This window comes from Pelobates fuscus, chromosome 9 (assembly GCF_036172605.1).
Source record: "Pelobates fuscus isolate aPelFus1 chromosome 9, aPelFus1.pri, whole genome shotgun sequence".
Taxonomy (NCBI): Eukaryota; Metazoa; Chordata; class Amphibia; order Anura; family Pelobatidae; genus Pelobates; species Pelobates fuscus.
In genome coordinates this window covers 140,981,105-141,004,015 of record NC_086325.1, presented here as the reverse complement: position 1 = coordinate 141,004,015, position 22,911 = coordinate 140,981,105, and the positions used below count along the sequence as shown (strand labels likewise).

At 39.3% G+C, this 22,911-nt stretch overlaps 1 protein-coding gene across 2 annotated transcripts; it reads left to right on the top strand.

The window, feature by feature from the left end:
- The first annotated feature begins 5,769 nt into the window (after window positions 1-5,769).
- URM1 (ubiquitin related modifier 1) lies at window positions 5,770-21,623 on the top strand. 2 transcript variants are annotated; one of them, XM_063431415.1, is made up of 5 exons: window positions 5,770-5,833; window positions 11,969-12,039; window positions 16,584-16,665; window positions 17,837-17,885; window positions 21,201-21,623. In XM_063431415.1, the coding sequence occupies exons 1-5, from the start codon at window positions 5,799-5,801 to the stop codon at window positions 21,267-21,269; spliced, it is 306 nt and encodes a 101-aa protein (XP_063287485.1). In that variant the 5' UTR covers window positions 5,770-5,798; the 3' UTR covers window positions 21,270-21,623. The 2 variants fall into 2 exon arrangements, with proteins under 2 accessions (XP_063287485.1, XP_063287484.1); XM_063431414.1 differs by lacking the exon at window positions 5,770-5,833 and having other exon boundaries at window positions 11,930-12,039.
- Window positions 21,624-22,911: the final 1,288 nt, after the last annotated feature.

Genomic DNA, 22,911 nt, shown 5'->3' with positions numbered 1-22,911 from the left:
GGCGGTGCGGGTGCACAGAGATGCACCGTCCCGCATGCTAAGGAGGCCCCCCCGGGTGGCCCATGCACTAAGGGCCACCCAGTGGGCATGTGTCAGCAGGGGCCCAGTCGGGCGCTGTGACGCTTAAACAACGCGACCGGGCCCCTTCCTGCTCGGCAGCCGGCTCTGAGGAAGTGAGTGCCGTGCGTCACTTCCTCCCACCGGAGATCACAGCTGCATGGGAGGAGGAAGGCAGGGAAGAGGGGAGTTTCAGAGAAGAACTCCCAACTGCCTCAGCCTGCCACTGGACCCCAGGGAAACCACCCTCCAGAAAAGGTAAGGGTGGTTGGAGAATGGCTAAATGCATGTCAGTATGTTTGTGTGTGTGTCAGTATGTCTGTGTGTGTCTGTATGTGTGTTATGTCAGTATGCCTGTGTGTGTGAGCATGTCAGTGTGTGTGTGTTTCTATAGTCTGTCAGTGTATGTGTGTCTGTGTGTGTGTCAGTATGTCTGTCTGTGTGTATGTCAGTATGCCTGTGTGTGTGTGTCAGTGTGTGCCAGTATGTCTGTCTGTGTGCGTGTCAGTATGTCTGTCTGTGTCAGTGTGTCAGTATGTCTGTCTGTGTGTCAGTATGTCTGTCAGTGTGTCTGTGTGTGTATGTCAGTATGCCTGTGTGTCAGCATGTCTGTGTGTGTGTGTGTGTGTGTGTCAATACGTCTGTCAGTGTATGTGTGTTTCAGTATTTCTGTCAGTGTATGTGTCTGTGTGTGTATGTATGTGTGTGTGTGTCAGTATGTCTGTGTGTGTGTGTGTGTGTGTGTGTCAGTATGCGTGTGTGTGGTAGAATGTCTGTGTGTGTATCAATACATCTGTCAGTGTATGTGTCTGTGTGTGTGTCAGTATTTCTGTCAGTGTGTATGTGTGTCTGTGTGTGTGTGTCAGTATGTCTGAATGTGTGTCAATATGTCTGCCAGTATATATTTGTGTGTCAGTGTATGTGTGTGTCAGTATGTATCTGTGAATGTTTTAATGTCTGTCTGTGTGTGTATGTTTCAGTATGTCAGTGTTATTGGGGGTTGGGCATAATTGGGGGGAGGGGGGGATTGGGAGGGTCGCAGGGCCCAGGGGGCCCAACAAAATTTGTTGCCCAGGGTCCTATTCATATTATAGACGGCCCTGGCCAGTTGTATATCCGACACACAGATACACACACACACTGGCACACAGATACACACACAGTGTGTATCTGTGTGTGTGTATGTATCTGTGTGTCAAAGTGTGTGTATCTGTGTTTGTATGTGTCTGTGTTTGTATGTGCCAGTGTGTATGAATCTGACATACAGATACACGCACTGGCAGATAGTGGCACACAGATACACACACTGACAGATACCCACACCTTGACACACAGTGTGTATCTGTGTGTGTGTATGTATGTATGTATGTATCTATCTGTATGTCTGTATCTGTGTGTCAAGGTGTGTGTATCTATGTTTCAAAGTGTGTGTATCTGTGTTTGTATGTATCTGTGAATCAAGGTGTGTGTATCTGTGTTTGTATGTGCCAGTGTGTATGAATCTGACATACAGATACACGCACTGGCAGATAGTGGCACACAGATACACACACTGACAGATACCCACACCTTGACACACAGTGTGTAACTGTGTGTGTGTATGTATGTATGTATCTATCTGTATGTCTGTATCTGTGTGTCAAGGTGTGTGTATCTATGTTTCAAAGTGTGTGTATCTGTGTTTGTATGTATCTGTGTATCAAGGTGTGTGTATCTGTGTTTGTATGTGTATGTGCCAGTGTGTATGAATCTGACACACAGATACACACACTGGCAGATAGTGGCACACAGATACACACACCTTGACACAGTGTGTATCTGTGTGTGTATGTATGTATCTGTGTGTCAAGGTGTGTGTATCTGTGTTTGTATGTGCCGGTGTGTGTCAAGGTGTGTATATATCTCTGTGTCAGTGTGTAGATGTATCTGACACACAGATATACACACACACTGGCACACAGATACACACTGACACACACCTTTACACCCTGATACACACACTCAGATACACACTGACACACACATCTTGACTCACAAATACACACACACACTAAGATACACACTGACACACTCAGATACACACACAAGCACATACAAACACACTGATACATACTGGCACATACACACACACACACACACACACTTAGATACACACAGTGACACATACACACACACTGACACACACTCTTTGACAGACACACATACACTCTCACTGACAAACAAACACACTCTTTGACATACACTCTCACTGACAAACACACACACTCTTTGACAGACACATACACTCTCACTGACAAACACACTGTTTGACAGACACACATATACTCTCACTGACAAACACACACACTCTTTTACAGACACACATACAACACATATACACTCTCATTGACAAGAACAGATTCATTCTCCCTGACAAACACATACACTCACACACTCACTGACAAGCACACATTCACTCTCACTGACAAACACACAAACACATACAAACTCCCTAACAGACACACATACAATTTTTTTTTTTTAACATTTTCCCTGGGGTCCAGTGGGGCTGCTGGCATGAAGTCCCTGTGGTCCAGTGGTGCTGGCTGCAGCTTGGCGGGCGGTCGGGAGGTCTGGCAGACAGGTGAGCAGTGGAGGCGGGCGGTGATGAAGCAGTGATCTCCCTGTTCAGCTCCCTCGCACGTCTCCTAGTGACGTCATATTCCGGCTCCGGCATCACTGCTGTACGTGCGAAGGAGCTGAGCAGGGAGATAACTGCTCACTGCTCTCTCGCCGCCCGCGGCCATTTTATTTTAATTTTTTGGGGCGGAACACTAATTGGGAAATGCTGCCTTACAGTGTCCCCCATTTAAGAGGGACAGACCCTATTTGGGCCCAAATCCCTCTGTCCCTTTTTTTCTAGTAGCTCCATCTTGTTGGTGTACCTGAATGTTTAACAGAACTCCACAGCAATAAAACTACCAATGATGTGTCCTAAAAAGGGACACTACACTCACCAGAACAACTACAGCTAAAAGCTAAATGTAGTTGTTCTGGTTTCTATAGCATGTCCCTGCAGGCTTCAGAGAAAAAAAAGCAGTGTTTACATTGCTGCCTAGTAACATCTCTAGTGGCAGTCACTCAGAGAGTGTGTATGAATCTGACATACAGATACACGCATACAGATACAGATTCAGTGTCTCTAACCGCTCTGCATGAAGGCGCAGAACGTTCCCCACAGAGATGCATTAATTCAGTGCATCTCTATGAGAAGATGTTTTTTCTAGTGCATGCGCAATAGCCTCCCAATGCTTTCCTATGGGAATACATTGGATTGGCTGAGATGATCAAGTTTGATGATCTCAGCCATGAAGGCGGGTTGAGCCGCAGCAAGACCAGTGTGGTGTGGGTGAGTTTAAACACCTTTTTACTGCTCTGCTAGTGTGGCCGGGGACCTAAATGGTGGGTTTAACACTATAGTGTCAGAAACATGTTTGTTCCTTTAAACTACAATACATATAATATGTTCCTTTAAACTACAATAAATGTGTTTAGAAATCAGTCTGTGTAAATAGGATACATTGTTCTTGTTCTGAATTACATTTTAGTTGCTAAAATTGTTATTAGAAAGTCAACTAACATTTCTCAGAACAGCCATGCCCCTGGCCACACTCCCATTCACACCAAATTAAAGTGTGTCTCTCTTTGTCCATTTCAAATGTTGGGAGAAATTGTCAGCCAGTGACATTGGGAAAAGTTTTTTAATACACAACAGATTGGGAAGGTTCACTCTAGCCACCCACACGTTTGGCGCAATGTGTAGTTAAATTTTCAGTTAGTTTTACATACAGGGTTATTAAGTAAAGTGAGAATTCAAGCTGAACCCCCATTTTAATACGCCCATATCCATGCAAAAATGCCTACATATATTTCCATTGCCCTCATTTACTTTGCCTTTATTACCTGGAGTGATGACTCCGACTCAGAGTCTACCTGATGATGAGTCTATTGCAGGGCCTGGTGATCATTACTCTGAGTAATGAGCGCCCTGAGTCTTCTAATTTAAGTGTGCCGCTTAGCTGTATGATTCTCAGCTGCGCTCTTAAGAATGGCAATGACTCTTATAGTCATAATGAGTCTCAGAGTCTGCTCCCTTAGGCAAGCTGCGCGGCTCTGTGCTTCTGGGCTGTATTCCCGTGGGATATATTGACATCTCGTGGGAGCGTGGCTGAGATTTACAGAACTGTGCAGCGAACATAAGGGAGCACAGGCCCTGTCCTGAGGTCGGGACATTACCATCACAGCCTGTACGCACATAATTTGGTTATGTGCTACAGGCAAAATGGGTTGGCGCACACACACCTAAGAGGGAACAGTGCCCAACAGTCCTGCTTTTGGCGGGACAGTCCTAATTTCAGGGTCTTCTCCCATCACCACGCTTTAGTTCCCTGGTGTCCCCTGGGCAGTACTGAGCAAGCAAATCATTAGGCACACTTGCACTAGGCACCGGACACTAGGACCATGCAAAGAGCGCTTCAACAGCATTCTCTGCATGGTTCTGTCAGTGAGGGGACAGCTGTACAGACAGTCACACCCCTTAAGTGAGCAGGCTTTCCCAGCTCCTTTTGAGGCTGGGTCACTGACTCACTGGCGACATATCAGTCGCTACCCCCCAATTCTTAGGTGGTATACTTTTATGTTCTAAAATGTGGTTCACAGCTCCTAAATTAGACTTCAAAACAGCTATAATTTTTGTGTATTTATGGATTCACAAGTACACAACAATCTATTAATGTGAGCATGAATTGTATATAAACAAGAACACTTGTGTGAACTGGAATAATTACAAGAGTGGTTTGTACAGCTGCTTTCTTAAGGAATCCTTTGTTGATAGGAGGACCGGGAGTGACAATAGAAATAGATGATAGTTAATTTTCTAAAAGTAAAAAATAAAGTTTGCTGTATATTGCCAGAGCAATCTGTTTTTAGAGGAAACTCGGGAGTGCTTCTTTATTGCTGTTCCACAGTGAAGTAACCGTGTTTTAATACCCATTATAAAACAGTATATATCCGACCTGGTTAGGTTAGGATCAAAATACCAAAATAATGGAATACAGATATCAGGAAAGGTTAGGTTTAAAATGCCAAAAATAGTGGAGGGTAGATAACAGGAAAGATCTGAGGTATGTAGCTGAGTTAGAGAATTTTTGTAATTTGGCTATACCTTATATATAAACCTTTAGTTTAAATGTCAACGCTGTGGGTGTTTTTGTTATTTTTATTTTATTTTTTAGAATAAAACAGAGCTTATTTGCAAAACAGTGATTTATTGTGATTTAAATTCTGTTTTGGAAACTTGAGGTCCAACTTGGCAAATAGTCACTATAATATATATTATTATTTTTACATATCAGCTATTGTCACCTACATCCTACAATGCAGTGTTTAGTGAATAAACAGTGACAATAAATCTCAGCTGTTCACACAACTGAAAGCCTGTGTCTTTAACTTATAAGTCATTTATAAAAAGGGCTAATTCTATTTCCACTATTATAAAAGAAACCTAAACATAGAGCATTTTGTTGATACATTTGATTGTGGACGTTTTACATATGAGTTTATTAAACAACTTTGTCGAAAAGGAAGCATCCTTTACTAGAGCATCCCTGTCACCATGGCAACCGACAGGCTCTGTCACCATGGCAACTGACAGTCACGTTACTTCCGGTACTTGGCCGTCTCGCTTCCGTTGAGGAGGCAACATGGCGGCGCCCTTATCTTTATTGCTCGAGTTCGGGTGAGTTGGGCATTGTGCTGGTGTCGGTGGGTCAGGGAGAGCTGGGAATTCTCGGTGTCGGTCCAGGGCTGTTACGAAAAGGGGAAGAAATATAAATGTCCTGGTTACGAAGCTGCTTTCACTGTCTATACAAGTCAGAAGCCTGTCTAGTGTGACCTGACACATGCTGGGAATGGGACACTTCCTATAGCTGTCTATCCAGTAAATACATAATGCTGGGAATGGGACACTTCCTATAGCTGTCTATACAGTAAATACATAATGCTGGGAATGGGACACTTCCTATAGCTGTCTATCCAGTAAATACATAATGCTGGGAATGGGACACTTCCTATAGCTGTCTATACAGTAAATACATAATGCTGGGAATGGGACACTTCCTATAGCTGTCTATCCAGTAAATACATAATGCTGGGAATGGGACACTTCCTATAGCTGTCTATACAGTAAATACATAATGCTGGGAATGGGACACTTCCTATAGCTGTCTATCCAGTAAATACATAATGTTGGGAATGGGACACTTCCTATAGCTGTCTATACAGTAAATACATAATGCTGGGAATGGGACACTTCCTATAGCTGTCTATCCAGTAAATCCATAATGCTGGGAATGGGACACTTCCTATAGCTGTCTATCCAGTAAATACACAATGCTGGGAATGGGACACTTCCTATAGCTGTCTATCCAGTAAATACATAATGCTGGGAATGGGACACTTCCTATAGCTGTCTATCCAGTAAATACATAATGCTGGGAATGGGACACTTCCTATAGCTGTCTATCCAGTAAATACATAATGCTGGGAATGGGACACTTCCTATAGCTGTCTATCCAGTAAATACATAATGCTGGGAATGGGACACTTCCTATAGCTGTCTATCCAGTAAATACATAATGCTGGGAATGGGACACTTCCTATAGCTGTCGATACAGTAAATACATAATGCTGGGAATGGAACACTTCCTATAGCTGTCTATACAGTAAATACATAATGCTGGGAATGGGACACTTCCTATAGCTGTCTATCCAGTAAATACATAATGCTGGGAATGGGACACTTCCTATAGCTGTCTATCCAGTAAATACATAACGCTGGGAATGGGACACTTCCTATAGCTGTCTATACAGTAAATACATAATGCTGGGAATGGAACACTTCCTATAGCTGTCTATCCAGTAAATACATAATGCTGGGAATGGGACACTTCCTATAGCTGTCCATGAAGGCTGTCTATCCAGTAAATACATAATGCTGGGCTTTAATCTGGAGCAAGAGAGTTGTTTTCACTCTCCATGTGCTTATTATCTCCTATACAGCCAGTGAGAGCTGGTACATAAACGTTAATGTTCTCATGCATGTGTCAACTTGGTTTTTATTAAACAGAAAAAAGCTATATTGTTTTTTGTTTTTTTAACTGATGCTATTTTCACTAATTTAATTTTCATACTCCCACATTTTTAGGGAGGGGTGAGTTTCTTTTAAAAACATCTTATTAGGCACTGTTAATTAGGTGTATGTGTGTGTGATCTACATTTTGTAGTTGGAGGTTGGAGTTACCCGTTAAAATCAAGCTGAAGGAAAAATAAAGGCTGTGAGTTTCAGTTTATAAACATAAGTAGCCAAAAAATATTTTGGTCACACCAGAACTGAGAAATGTTAGAAACATTATTATTTATTGTTCGCGACAGGTACTTCTTTCCTTGCTCCAATAAACAGTATTGAAGCATTTTCTATGTTGAGGTGTAATAGGAGTTCACTATTTCTGGGAAATTGCACACTACCTTTCATATCGAACACTATAGTGACAGGAATACAAACCTGTATTTGTCAGTATAGGTGTGAAAACACAGTTTAGGCCCCCAGCCCACGGTCAGCTTAGTAGAAGTGATTTTAATCACCTATATTTTAACGCCGCGCGGCTCTGTCGCAGCTGGCTCCGCTTCCTTGGCTGAGATCATCAAACTTGATGATCTTAGCCAATCCAACGATTTCCAATAGGAAAGGATTGGGGGGCTATCACGCATGCACCGCAAAACGTCATGCTGTGCCAATCCATATCTCATAGAGATGCATTGACTCAATGCATCTCTATGCGGTGTGTTCAGCGCCTCCATTATCTGAAAAGGTAGTTTACATGAAAATGTTCGCAGGGACATGTGGTAGACCCCAGAACCACTGCATTAAGCTGCAGTTGTTCTGGTGACTATGGTATCCTTTTAAATATCATTGTGACTCCCAGATTTCTACATGTTCATGGACCACGGATAACAAATATAGATCCCGTTTTTAAAGGATATTCTTAGCATCATAACCACTACAGCCTCCTATAGTATTTATGATGCCAGGTGTCCCTTGGTGCCTTTCCACTTTTAAGATTGAAACTATTTTTTAAAAGATTTGACACTTAGCTGGTGTCCCCAGTTAATTTTTTTTTTTACCAATTAGCAATATTTAATCCTTCAATAGTTAGACAAATTTAATATATCTAATGCGGAAGGGGAATTTAACTTTAGCGATATCTATAAAGAAGGGCCAGATTGCAGGCATCACTTTAGTAACTGTGAAACAATGAGAAGGTACCAGGGGACTCAAAGGGGCACTTTGTATCTTCTGCTTTGAAAATGTCCAAATAAAAACGTTTATTAGCTAACTAAGTATTTAGAATGTCCCTTTATGTCCTAAGTATAAAACCTCTCTAACAATGTAATATTTTTTTCCATTAATTCAGTATTTTATACATTTTTGTAAGCTCTCTATCCTCCCTTTTGTCATAACTGAATGAGTCACTGTCAATAAAAAAGCAAAAGTGTAGAGGAAAGTGCAAAAAAGAGTGTAATATCAACACCTGCTGCTGTGTCACTCCACACTACACACAATCAAGTAAACATAAAAACCAGTTCAAGCATATGTGAACACTCAAAGGGTAAAAACTGTAATATTACCCACTCTGGAACATGAAATAGTTCTATTAAACCCCCCCCCATAAAATAGCAACTTATAGTGTAGCATGTCAGAGTACAACAAATACCTAAAAGGCAGGTATTTACACTCACATACTGCTAAGTAACTTCAAAGTGGACTCAAACTTAAAGGCACGAATAGAAATCTCATCTCTAATACTCCAAGGACTCCTCCACTTATATTGCCACTTTAAAAGAAACCACGTACCATCATCTGCTTTCCGCATAAATAATCCAACGTTATTAGGAATAGCTCAAATACAGGTGTAGAACTATTTCATGTTCCAGAGTCGCTAATATTACGTTTTTTTACCTTTTGAGTGTTCACATACGCCTGCACTGGTTTATATAAATGAGTAGGTGTGCCTGAATATTATGTTGAAATAAAGAAATTATAGAGCAGGGCTCAAAATGTCTACTTGCCACTGGCAAGTTAAAATTTAGCCCTGGTGTAGCGAGGAACGTATAAGGCCTGGCTAGAAGCATACAATTTTAGATTTAAAGTCCTGTTATAGAGAGTTTCTGTAGACCTCATTCTAGCCACTACAGACGTGGTTCATGGATGAGGACAAGGAGCTAATACCAAAGCTATGCTGTACATGGTCTCCATCCATTCTTGTAGTCCGCACGTATGATGTACATGGTGTTTTTGTAGCTTTGTAACTTGCTGTGTTAGCACATAGAACACAATTTGCTTAAAAGCTAACTTACTGTGGTCTGCAGTTATATATTGATAACATTACTGATTTATATCCAGACTCAGTATCTTATACCAAGACCTTAGCCATAAATACTCTAGGATCTGTCTAACTTTTTACAGGATGATGGCAGCCATTGATTGAAGTAGATTGGGGTTATCATTTAGCCATGTCCCAATTACATCACTTTTTTCCATTTAAATATGATTACCTAGGCAAGTACTATGAAATCCTCAGTGCACTCTTGCGACTTGTTTTTTTGCTCTCCACAATTTTAAAGGGTAATCCAGACGTGGACCCCTTGCTCACGGTGCCTAGAGAGATATCAGCTATGCCTCACTGATGATGCCTAACAAGGTTGAAACGATTGTCTGGGGTTGCTGTATCTCTCGTGCAGAGGGAACTTGCTGGTATTTCGGATCTGGACTGCCCGTATGGGTGGGACAAGTCTGATATGCTTCAGAGATGTTCTCTCTGTAATGGCACAAGATGAGCTAAAACCAGCTTGAGTTCTGAGCGGGGACCCACCGAAGGGCAGGCTGTTTTAGCTGCTGTCCGTCCTCAGTGCACTCTTGCGACTTGTTTTTTTGCTCTTGACAATTGTGTTTGAACAAAAGTCTTCATGCGGACTGGCGTGTATGGCAAATAGTTTTTATATATTTTGCTTTGTTTCCCGGCCAACCTGATTTTTAAAAGAAAAAAAAAAGCCATGATTTCTACCACAATCTGGCTTATTGGTGGTGATAGCAAGCAAAAACAAAACTTGTGGTAACTGACTCAAATGTGCAAACTGTCAGGAACTTGCTTTGGGAAGCACTGAAACATACATACAAGATAGCATCACCCATTAACCCTGTTCATTTAGCAGAGGTAGATTGAGACTAACAATTATTATTATCATTGCCATTTATATAGCGCCAACAGATTCCGTAGCGCTTTACAATATTATAATAAGGGGGATTTAACTATAAATAGGACAATTGCAGGAAAACTTACAGGAACGATAGGTTGAAGAGGAGCTTACTTACAAGGCTTACAAATTCTGATTGGCTGTCCTGTGTAATGGGAGACACAGAAAGTGAAGGCATGTTACGTAGAAGCATTCAAGTTGACAAACAATGCTTTTCTCAGTGTAATCCTAAAACCCCATATATCACAATGGTGAGTAATGCCTGAAACTCACCATTGTCGCTCATCATGAGACATTAGACAGCCAACACAACTCTCTAACCTGTTACTGTTGATAACTTGCATTCAGGACTTGCTACTGTTGTTCATACATACTCTAAGTTACAGTGCACCTACAAGGCAAATCTCACATGATGGCATTTTATAGCGCATACATATTTGCCATCTTTGGGTGCACTCAGTAATTTATTTCATCTGTATATTTTACTGACAATTTAGCATATATATATCGGTGTGTGTGTGTGTATATGTGTATATATATAATGCTACCAGGACATAGCCATTATAGGTTTTATTTTTATATATATATATATATATATATATATATATATATATATATATATATATATAAAACCTATAATGGCTATGTCCTGGTAGCATTATAAAATTATTTGCCATCAGAATGGTAGGTCTGTGAGATAAACGTAGTTTAGCAATAGTGGTACAACAGGACATAACACAAAAATGTTTTTTTAAAAAAGCACATGTGTAGAAAAAATACCATAAAGATAGATTCTATTGAAAACTTTAACCATAGAAACCTACAGAGCGGTCAAACAAGCTTTCCATTAACCCCTTAAGGACACATGACATGTCTGACACGTCATGATTCCCTTTTATTCCAGAAGTTTGGTCCTTAAGGGGTTAAAATGGTCAGTGTCTTGAAGCTGAAACTAAACAAAACAAACAAAATTTTATAAAATTGTGTCTATGTATAATAGATATAATTGACATTAACTTCAATGCTTGTTATTTTAAAATGTGTGGCTAAAAGTTAACTTCTGCAAGGGTGTGCAATACAGTATAATTACATCCGTTCTGGCACATCCAGAGTTAAATTTGCTGGTGGCTCCTTTCGGACATAGATTAGAGAATATCTAAGCAACACTTAGACTGAGCATGTGCGCCTTTTTTTTTTTTTTTCTTCTGTTCTGACCTTTAATCCTTAGGCTTTGTGATTAATTCAGCCCTTTACTGTACTATTAGAGAGGAGATGATCTATCTTCTCCTCCTCCTCCTCCATAAGCAGAGGGGTAAAACACATTAAATGCAAGCTGCGGGTTTCTTCGTCTTTGCATGCAGAATTTGTTTTACTTTCCATTGGGACCCTAGAGAGCATGACATAGAAATGCTAATATGTAACCGCGGTCGCAGGGGAGCCTGCAGGGATTCCTTTGTCTGCTCTTGGCTCTGTTATGCCACTTTACTGTGTGTATTTGTATCGTCCCCTCCACTGTTGAATTGATGTCAGGGCAACTCATGTTTTTATCATCTTATTTCAGTGGTGGCGCAGAACTGCTGTTTGATGGCATCAAGAAGCATAATGTGACTCTGCCTAACCAATCAAATCCTTGTGAGTAATCTCTCTAGAGACGTTTTAAGGATACACCGTTTTTATGTCGACCCTACATTTCCGTTAAAAGACCAAACTGTTTTATCTGTCTGATAGTTTTACTTAATTTAAATGTTAGAAGTGACTCGTGTCCTGAAAACCTCCTAAAATATATGGATTCCTTTGCCAGTGCCCACATTAGTAAAGTTAGCACGTTCAGTCCGTACATTGAGCTAGTTAAATTGGAAGAAAATCAAGAGAATAAATCATACGTTTACTTTAGCTTGCTTCCTACGAGAGTGCCAAGATATGCTATGTGTCTCATGCCGCAGTCGTACGTAGTTTTTACCTGTATGAGTTCCGTATAGAAGCAAGAAATCAAATCTTAATTTTAAATATTAAAGTTTATTTATAACTTAATGCTCCATAAAGAGCCTTCATAATATATTATCATTAAAGGTGCACTGTTGGTGTTTGCCTTTGCCCCTAAATTATGCTTTCTATATTTAAGATGCTTCTTTACTACAGCATGACTATGTTACACCTTCAGGATGTACTCAGTGGTAAAATGAAATGCCAAATGCAGTGAATTGTAAGCCAACTTACAAAAATAACAGAGTTTAGAAATAAGATCACTTCTTCTTGGTCGAGATGGAGATTTTATTCAGCACTGCCTACTGCGGCTTAACTTTTGACATGTGGTTGTCAGCCGAGCACAACTCTCTATCTAGTGGATAACCACTTAGGGCTTACGACATTTGTGAAATTACAAAAGTGCCATAGATAATTGGAATGGCTTTCCAGCAGAGGTGGTAGTAGGAAGTGCAGTAAGGCAGTGTTTCTCAACCTTTTACAGAGAAATACCCCTGCAGGTTTAAAAAAAAAAAAAAAAAAAATCTCTGCTTCAAGCTAGTAATCTCCGTGATTTAAATTCAAAATGAAACGGTTTAAATTAATCCCATATGGGATAACAAGCCGGATTAAAGGTAGTAAAGATTATTTTTAATATAAATATAATATACACACACAGTTATACACAAAGTACATTGACACACACATTTACACACAGAGGACACTGACGCACACACTCACTGATTTGACACACACACACATTTACTGACTTGACACACTCACTGATTTGACTTACTGACAGACACTCACTGACACACTGTCAGACACACATACTCACTGACATACATTCTCTCAAACACACTCACAAATTTTATATATATATATATATATATATATATATATATATATATTTATATTTAAGTTAATGCAGGCTTTCTGCAAAGCTGGAGTGGATCCTTTCTCTGGGATCTAGTGTGGACATCTTTGTGCTTTTCAAGCACTTCTCCCTCGCAAGCTGTTTGGTAATGCTGGGGCCGGAGTTACGTCAAAACCTGGCTCCTGGCATCACCATAGGATGCGAGGGAGCGGTGGTGGAAGAGCACAGATATTACGCTACAGTGCTACCCGACTTCATTCTCCACTCTGGACAAAGCACATTTGAGCAGAGTAGGCACCTGCCATCCGAGTAAGCAGGTGCCCACTCTGCCTTCGTGCACGGCCTGCCAGTGTCTGGGTACTCTTACCACAGGTTAAGAACTTGTGCAGTAAGGTATCAAGGTATGTATGCAAAGAAAATGATTTTAGGAAAATTGGCAGATACAATGGACCAAAAGGTTAACGCAGAATGTCTTGGTCTGGAGTAATGAAGGCAAAAAATGTATTTTGCTTTGTTTTTTTAATTTTATTTTCAACAAACTGTACTAACAAATCCAGTAGACCGACATAACACCAATGGTACAGTGTGTGACGCAAGGATATTTTGCTACATAGCCATAGGCCATTAACTAAAGTTAAATACCCATAGACCCCTAATGAGTAAACATTGACAGGAAACAACTGAATGCAGTTTTATTATGATCTGAGCTGTATTACAAGGCTGCATAATTCAACATGTTTGGTCCAGAACATTTCATTGGGGGTTGCTGAACACAGAGGTTGAATGAAAGATGCTATGGGAGAACCTGCCAGCAGTACATGTCATTCCTACCATTCACCTTCTGTCTCTATGGAATTTATTGTCATGATACTGCATAACGGGGACCCTGTTGTAAGCTATTTAAACTGATTAGAATGCAGTTCACATAGCTCATGGTGCCAGCTGTTCCCATGTGTGCCCCTCCCTCTTCCCTTTTCCTTCTGCCTCTCTCCCCGCTCCTGCTAACTGACCGGCACTGTTTGCACAGCTCCGAGCCCCCTGTGCGAAATTGCTTTTCAAAAGGAGCACTTTCTGCTTAATTAAACAAAGAGTCAACACATCTGTGAAGTTTTTCTGCATCCTTATTGTTCCCCCCTACTGATCGCCTCTCATCCCCTTTGCTATCCCAGTTACTGAGATCCCCAATCCAGGATGCCCTGGCAGCCTGCATATCGCTGTACGAGCACCTTTCTCGCTTATGTTGGCACTTTTTTTCTAAAAGCCTCCACTCCTCCAGGGTGTCTGTGTCAGTGATGGCCTACTTATTGCACTAAAGCTGGTGTGGACTATATTTCCCATGAAGCTCCACAACCATATGGGATAAAGTCAACCATTTGCTGCCTCTGATCTATATTAATAAGCACTGCAGACAGTCCCATCTCTGCTTCAGTTCATTTGCCAGCAACTTATTGATTTTACCCATTTACCTCAATGACGTACCCTTGCCTTTGCCAACTTAAGACAAGCGAAGAATCATGGGGTATGTAGTCTGACTCTCTTTCACAGAGTCCTAGCTAGTATAATTCTGTATTCAGGAGTGAACATCCTGACACTTTATGTTCCTAATTTTCAGGACTTTTTTAAGACATCAGTGAGAGATTGAGAGTGTTTTGAACTATGTCCTTCTACTCTCATTTATATTCCAGTAATATCAAAGCAGGCGCACTTTAACTATTAATACAAATAAATGTATGCAGTCATGCCTGATCCATGCTCTCTATTTAGGACCTCATGGTGGAAGCTTGTGTTTCTTGTAAGGTCATGAAGCTCTTGAGAGTTTTGGGGCGTTTTAATCCAACCACAGTCAGAAGGACATGGCCTAACATTAGAGCTCTGAGTTGTGCAGTCCATCACTTCACTTCAATGGCTAATACAAGTGCTTATGTATGTTTTGTAGTGCTGTCATTACTCTTTTATTATGAACATTTATTTATTGTAGTATTTGTATGTCTTCCTTTTTTTTTATTATAAAATCCAGGTAGTTAGAAATGTTCACCTGCATGAGATTGAACATTTTTATTTTAAACCTAATTCATTGGAAAAATGAGACCCAACATAGTGTGAACTTCATTAACAAAAGGAGAGAAAATGAAAAAGGTTTCTTTTATAAAGGAATGTCCTCTTGGGTAATCATTAAATACATTACAGCAGCAGAGCAGCCCCCCTTTATTGTTGGGTCCAGGCCCTGCGGAGGTGAGATACAGTCGTGCTACATTTTCACTTCTGTTACTGATTAGACAGGGGGACGTGGAGAAGGATCCCTTCCCAGGAATGGAACAATAGGAGAAACGCAGCAATGCCGGCTTTTCCATGGTAACGCCCCATACAATAGCTTCCCTGGACCGAGAATGTGGGCGGGTGGGAGTTCGGGCAGAGCTTGCTGACCCTTTCCTGAGTCAGTCTGATAAACGAGCTTTCGCATCCCTGCTTCTGACCCTTCTGTGACCAGCAATGCTACTCATCAAAATGCAGCATCGATGGATTCCAGCCGGTCCCACGGCGTCGGCGTCTTCTCCTATCCACCATGTTGGGTGGACTAAATAGTCGCTGTATGTGCTGTGAACCATGTCACATGGGGGACATACCTTGGTCTGTTAGCACTTTACGTTGGTTAAATGGTAGCCTTGAAAAAGGGTGGGCAGAAAATATAACATTTTTCGTAGGCCTTTCTTTCCAGACTACACACAGATACACTTTCAATATATATCGGTGAACATGTAATCCTTTGAAACAAAGAGAGAAAGAATTATCATAGTAATATCACTTATCATTTGCCTTCTCCAAAAAGTTTTTTTTTTTTTAAATGTTTGTTTTTTTTTTCATCCCCTCTACCCCCCCCCCCCCCCCCCCCATTTCTCTGTATATCCAGTTTTCCCCTTACAATGCAGTTCTCCCTGTAAATCCATGCTCCCTAACTTTGATATGATGTCAGAAATACCACTAGCTTCAAAAGACTGGCATACAGTACTTGCATAACAATCATGTCATTTCATCACCCCTTTAACCCCTTAAGGACCAAACTTCTGGAATAAAAGTGAATCATGACATGTCACACATGTCATGTGTCCTTAAAGGGCTAAACTATAAATGTTATCCAGAAAAGTTTCTTTATGGTAAAAATAAAAAAATAATAAAAAAAAACCATGACAATACATCATGAAGTGAAAATGATAATGCATTTAACTGTACTATTACAATGTACAAATGAATAAACATGAGCCTCTAATGAAGTGTATTTTGAACTTTCTAACAAAATAAATGAGAAAAATAAAATAGTCCGCGTTTGTATTCTTTTCAGGGAACATCAGACAGTTGTTGGTGTGGATCAAACAGAATCTGTTGAAGGAACGTCCGGAGCTGTTCATTCAGGGAGAGACAGTGTAAGTCTCTGGGAGGGAGAATTTACTGGGATGTTGGAATCACTGAAACCTTATAGTGGTAACATAGTCTTATTAATTTATATATAAATTGATGTATTAGTTTTAATTAATTGCCTAATGGGAATCACAAGTATAATGCTCACAGCTACTTTAAAAAAAAAAAAAAAAAAAAAAAAAACACACTAAAGGAATTTTTTAAAATGACTTTTTAGTAGCTATACCACCAATACCAATATGTATGTGTTTATTTAAAAAAAAAAAAAAAAAATTCCCAGTAGGGTTTATATTAGATATCTAAGATCTCATGTCTGAAGCCTTTGCAAGTCCTCTCCTTGTCTACAAGTCTGTGCTGGCTAATGCTCCAATCATAGGCCTCTCATTGAAAAGCCTCTGTGCTAGAGCCACCAGCGCACGCAATGATGGCTATCCAAAGCTTCTCAATGAGATGTAATATAAGAGAGAGAACTCTCAATGCATCCTTTATAAATAAATGTAATACAACTAAATGTGAAGGGAAGACGGCCGGTGCGTGCTAGCAAAGCATGCCTGCCACTACCAGTAGCTCCGTATTGCTAAAAGAAGCTGAAGAATACCTCCCTGGTTTTCTTAATGACAGCCAGGTAGGTGTTTGCCCCCTAATATTAAAGTTCCGATTTCAAATCTGTCAGGCTCTAGACACATAAAGCATTTCAGAAAGCTGAAGTCCTTTATGCATGTGGAGTTTTCCTCTAAGTTCTGTGTCCAGCCTAATGTAGCCCCAAAGGCAGTGAGCCTGTAACCCCCTTTGGGGTGGCTTGAGGCATACACTAGTGTCTCTTTGACCCCTTACACACTCTTTACAGTATGTAATGTACTGCAGCTCTGTGTCAAGTGATCAGCTTGGGAACAACACCTATTTTATTTGCTGAAACAGACTGAACAGAACAGAATTGTAAGGAAATGAATAATGACTTGCTAAAATATGCGATTTGGATACATTCTCCAACTCTGCTTTAGCAACAGTTTGGCAGTTTTTAGCTTACATTTTGCAATTTGGGTTTCAATTCACAACAATTCAGTGACGGGTCAGCCATTATATCTTTTAGCTAGCGGCACATTTTTTTGTGTGGATTTCACAATATTGCTTTAATAAAAATGTTAAAATTCCTTTTGGCTTTGTTTTTCACCTTAGGCGTCCTGGAATCCTTGTTCTCATCAATGATTCAGACTGGGAACTCATGGTGAGTTAAAACAGAATACTAACATATAGGTTTATTGAATAACAACTGTCACTTTATAAAGAAAGTGAGACTTCTAGTGTCTCTAAATGTTGATCATTGTGGTAACTACGAAGAATGCTTTTTTAAATTTCTTTAGATTTGTAAAATCAAATGGATGTAAAGGCACAACCTGGCATATGATGCAAATGGTGTCCAGTTCTGTGCACACATAGAATACAATTTCACTTAGATCATTGAAGACTTAAAGCAGGGCTGTCCAACCTGCGGGCCCCCAGATGTTGCTGAACTACAACTCCCATGCTTCCCTGGCTATCTGTTTCATTGAAAGAATCATGGGAGTTGTAGTTCAGCAACATCTGGGGGGCCGCAGGTTGGACAGCCCTGACTTAAAGGAAAGGGCATTTATTTATTTAAAAACACTGGACAGAGAAGCCAAACCCAAATTATACTTTGATTCTTTAAAATAGAGTTTACTTTAATTGTGTGAATGTAATGAAAAGGATATTACAATATATGTAAAAAAAATAACATGGGTGAAATCCAAAAGAACATTTTAATCTAAATTATAATGACGATACATATCAATGGAACTATAGCTACTGGAGCGGGGTTATGAGGCAGAAATCTGCAAAAATATTTCCGGTAATTAAGTACAGAGAATTCCAGTATGTATGGTAATTTCTTCTTTTATTGGACAATCTTTATTTTAGGTGTTTTAGTATTCAATCACAAAATGTAGAATAACAGAAACATGAAAGGTGTAAACATATAGTGTTACCATCGGAAAAAAAGACATAAATAGAGTTATTATAACATCTATCCCTGTCGCCAAATTGTGTAATCATTAAATGCTAATCTGATTTCACTTGAGGTTTAGGACTAAGCAGCTGCTGGTCATCACTATTCCAGAGTGGTGGAAACAAAGATGTACAAAATATGCAGAGGGAAAGGAGTAGGGGGAGGAAGGTCTTACCGTTCTGTAGTCCCTTGAGGTACACTGTGAGTGTATGCTCTAGGTCACTATGTGGGAGTTGAAATGTTTGTAGGCCACGGCATCCACAACTGGGAACATTTGTCTACTTTGTTACGTAATGCTGCATCTCCATGTCGGAAATCTCATCTACCCTGTCCTGACACTGTCCGAGGGTGGGAACCTCTTGCTTTTTCCAGAGAAGCGGTACCAGGGCCTTTCCTGCTGAGTAGAGGTCTAGCAGTGTTTTATTTGTACTCTGCTGTAGGAAGGGGTGTATACTGTAATTTCTTCTCATTGCAGGGAGTCTACAGTCATTCATTTTGTGGACAAGCTGTGTTGTAATATTGCATGGTTAATTCGGAATTGCTAAGCTATGGTCTTGCAGGACCAATGTGGTTGTAACTGCTTTAGGTTCTTTTTTATGAAGGAGAGTTCCAAATGGACGGATATCTGGAAATGTTAAAATTTTAGAACTTTGCAGAAAACAGGCAAAGTACAGGCAATGATAATTATATTCATAATTAACGGCTAGGCTGTAAAATTTGAGAAGTTGGAGGAAAATTAGGAAAGGGGTAGGAAAAATGGAGAATGTAGAATGAAAGAAAAATAAATAAAATGAAGGAGATCCAAAGAAGCGAAAAGAGAAACAAATTTTAAGAGAACAGCACTTTTTAATGTTTCTTTATTGTTATATAAATGTTAATATTTTTTTCTTTCTGCTACTCCGTGAGGTTGACCTAACAGAGGGTCCCATATAATACCCGCTGTTGCACTGTTACTGATTTATATTACTGTCATAATTAAATCTTGTTTCAGGTACGCCATCCTTGCAATTAGAACACAATCAAATATGATGCTTAGTTTCCTTAAAATGTTGCCCTGATTATTTCTCTGGGTTTTCTTCTACATATCATAATGTCATTCAAAAAGAGAGCTTTAGCTGTAGAAAAGAAAAATACACCTTTAAAAAAAACAAAGTTTGTATTCTTTTTAAATCTGGCAAGGGATGAATAATTACAGATCTACTTAATTTTCTTTACTTGTTGTTCTTGTCTCAGTTAGTTTTTCGTCTATGTGACACTGCCTTAAACGTGGCTACTAAAATATAGAATATATTGTTTATATCAAGGTATCAAATTGCATTACGTTCGCTCCTTTTGTGCTTCGCTTTCTGAGATCAGCGTACAATCAATATGTTATTATTTTATATTGCATTTACATTGAACTAACGTTCCATTTCTTTGTGTTTTTGCATTAATCTGCATTATTAGTTCTATATATGAGTATGTGACCACTTTATTGGGTATACTTGTTTGTTAAAACAAATAGGCAGACAGGGAATCAGTATCCAGGGCTTACAGTATAAATAAATAAAAATAAAATTCATCAAGAGGAAGAACTGTGGATGAAAATAGCTTGACGTCGGAGTCGAATGGCCTGACTTCAAATTCTTAGAAAAAAGTCACAAACACTCTTGGTTGGGGTGTCATGATATGTATCTCTGAATGCACACCACAGCAGCAGAAGAGCATGTTGAGTGCTACTTGTGAGCTAAGAACAGGGAAATTAGGTCACAGTGTCTGAACGCTCCTATTGTCTCAGAGTGGTTTTAGGAACATGACAAGACGTCCACGAATGTGTGCATGAAAAATCTCCAATACGCATGATGCCATTGAGTTAGACGTGAACCAAATTCTTAACAAACTTTTCCAGCAAATTGAGAAAAGGCAATCAGGGGTCCTAATTGTCCTCTAAATGTATGACTTAACTTGTCTCCGATGCTTGAAACTCTTTATTTTTAATTTAACTTGCTATAGCTAATTAAAGAAAGTTTGTCTGGAATTACTACTGTCTATCTTTTATTGGTAATTCCAGCAAACTTTTCTATTGAATTGAGAATTCTGATTCCATCACAATTTATAAAATCTTTGATAATAGTTGCTTATTGAGAAGAAGAAAAAAAAAGGCTACAGAGAGCATGTGATGTCAACAACCAATCAGATTGTGAATTGAAGAGTAACTCCCAGCATCCCACGGCGCAGGAAATAGAATATGGTTTTTTGAACTCTCTGATGATGTTCTGTCACGCATACTCTGTCCGCTGGAAATCTTTTCAAAAGTAAACCTTCTGGACAGATATAAAAATTAACAAAACAAAGTATAGACAGTTTTGGCATGCTACCTGACGGTGCAAAGACAGTTTCTCAAGTCCAAGCCATTTTAGCACTTTAATGTCAAAGATACAAATGCACAGTTGCATACATACATGCTGCTCTTCTGTCCCCATGCCTATCTTAATGTTTTAGATTTTTTTTCTGTGTAAATTATTATTTCTCATGCAGGGAGAGCTGGACTACCAATTGGAAAATGAAGACAACGTGGTGTTTATCTCAACGTTACATGGAGGATAAATAAAGGGACCCAATGGGAACCAACATATTTTAATAACTACAAGGTCGGCTCTCGTATCAGCTTCAGCTGTGAGCATGAGACACTTCCTGGAAAGGCCTACATTTTCAAATGGAATATATTTATATAAAAACTGCCATAATTCTCTGTAAGGAGATAATCTATTCTTTGTTATATATGTTTTTTTGTTATTTGATTTTATATATCTTTTTTTTTTTCTTTTGTACTTCTGTACGTTATTGTACTTCTGGTACATAGAACCAAGAATATCGTGCCTCGTCACACTTAACATTTTTTGTTGTTGTTGCTCAATTGATTATGCCAAAAAGAACCTAGTAAACCTTTTTTTGTATTCTAAGGTGTGTTGAATCATTTTATTTTCTGCTGTACATCTAAAAAAAAAAGCCTCAGTGTAAAAATATACACTAACTAGAGGGATTGTGAGAAAAAAAACATTGTCCTCTTGATTTGAGCAGCGTGTATTGAACAAAGGTTAAACCGTTTATTGGCTTTTTTTGATACAGTGATCTGATGTAACTTACCTGTGGTTGGATATACTCCTGGTGGAGATCTGTGATGCAGCTTGGCTCGATTCTAACATTTGGGCATATTGCCATTGTCAAATTGTGCTCAGAAAATAAAACCACACTCATTGACTTTCGATATGTCTGTGAGCAGCAGACAAGTCCAGATTTAATACATTCTGTCCTGAAGTCGCTCTGTCTGCCTTAGTTGTAAAGAAACCATTCAGTTTCAAAGTGCAAGCAAATGGATACGTAAAAACAATATGGAACTGCAAGCGTCAGCCATTCCAGAGATTTATCTCAGCCTGTTACTGATATCAGTATATATATATCTATATAATTTTTATCTTAATTTTAATGATTGAGTAATAAAAAACACCACTGATTTAGCCATATGTAACATAATCTTGTCTTAACACACAAATGCGTTTAAAGCATGCTAAAGTCAAAACACTTTTCTGGCCACCCTAGCTGAAATTGTGGCCTATTGAAGGGTCAATCCTTGAGGATTATTAAACATTGTCTCCGTCCCATTGTTATTCACTTAACAAACCATTCAAGATGTCTTAAAGAATGCACTATGTTCAAAGTAGGCTAGATCAAACAACGGATCTGGATTGCTAGTAAAGTCAAATCTCTTTGATATTCAGTTAGGGAAACAAGCAAGGGCTTCTGGTTATTCATAAATTACATTATTGGCAATTACATCCAGGCCATTGGTTCAGTCTTCTCTTGTTTTTTTTAATCTTTTTGCATACCCATTTTTTTTTTGTACATTTTATTCTCACTAGCTAATTAGCTCAACTACTCTTTAGGACTTATGTGCCATGTATTAGAGAAATAATATTTGCCCCGTTATTCTCTAATTATTCAAGGGTTTTGTCTTGTTGATTATGCTAAATCTCAATAAAATATTCATTAACAAAAAAATGAATTACATCAATATAGTGAAATAAGTCTTAACTACCTGAGACTTTATACCGTCTAATAAAATTATTTCAGATTATCCAAATATCATAAACATAAATATATCATGCATGCAGATTTTATTACATTTCAAAAGACAACAGCAGAAAAGAACATATGCAAAATAGGAGGGAAACTCTATAACTGCATTATG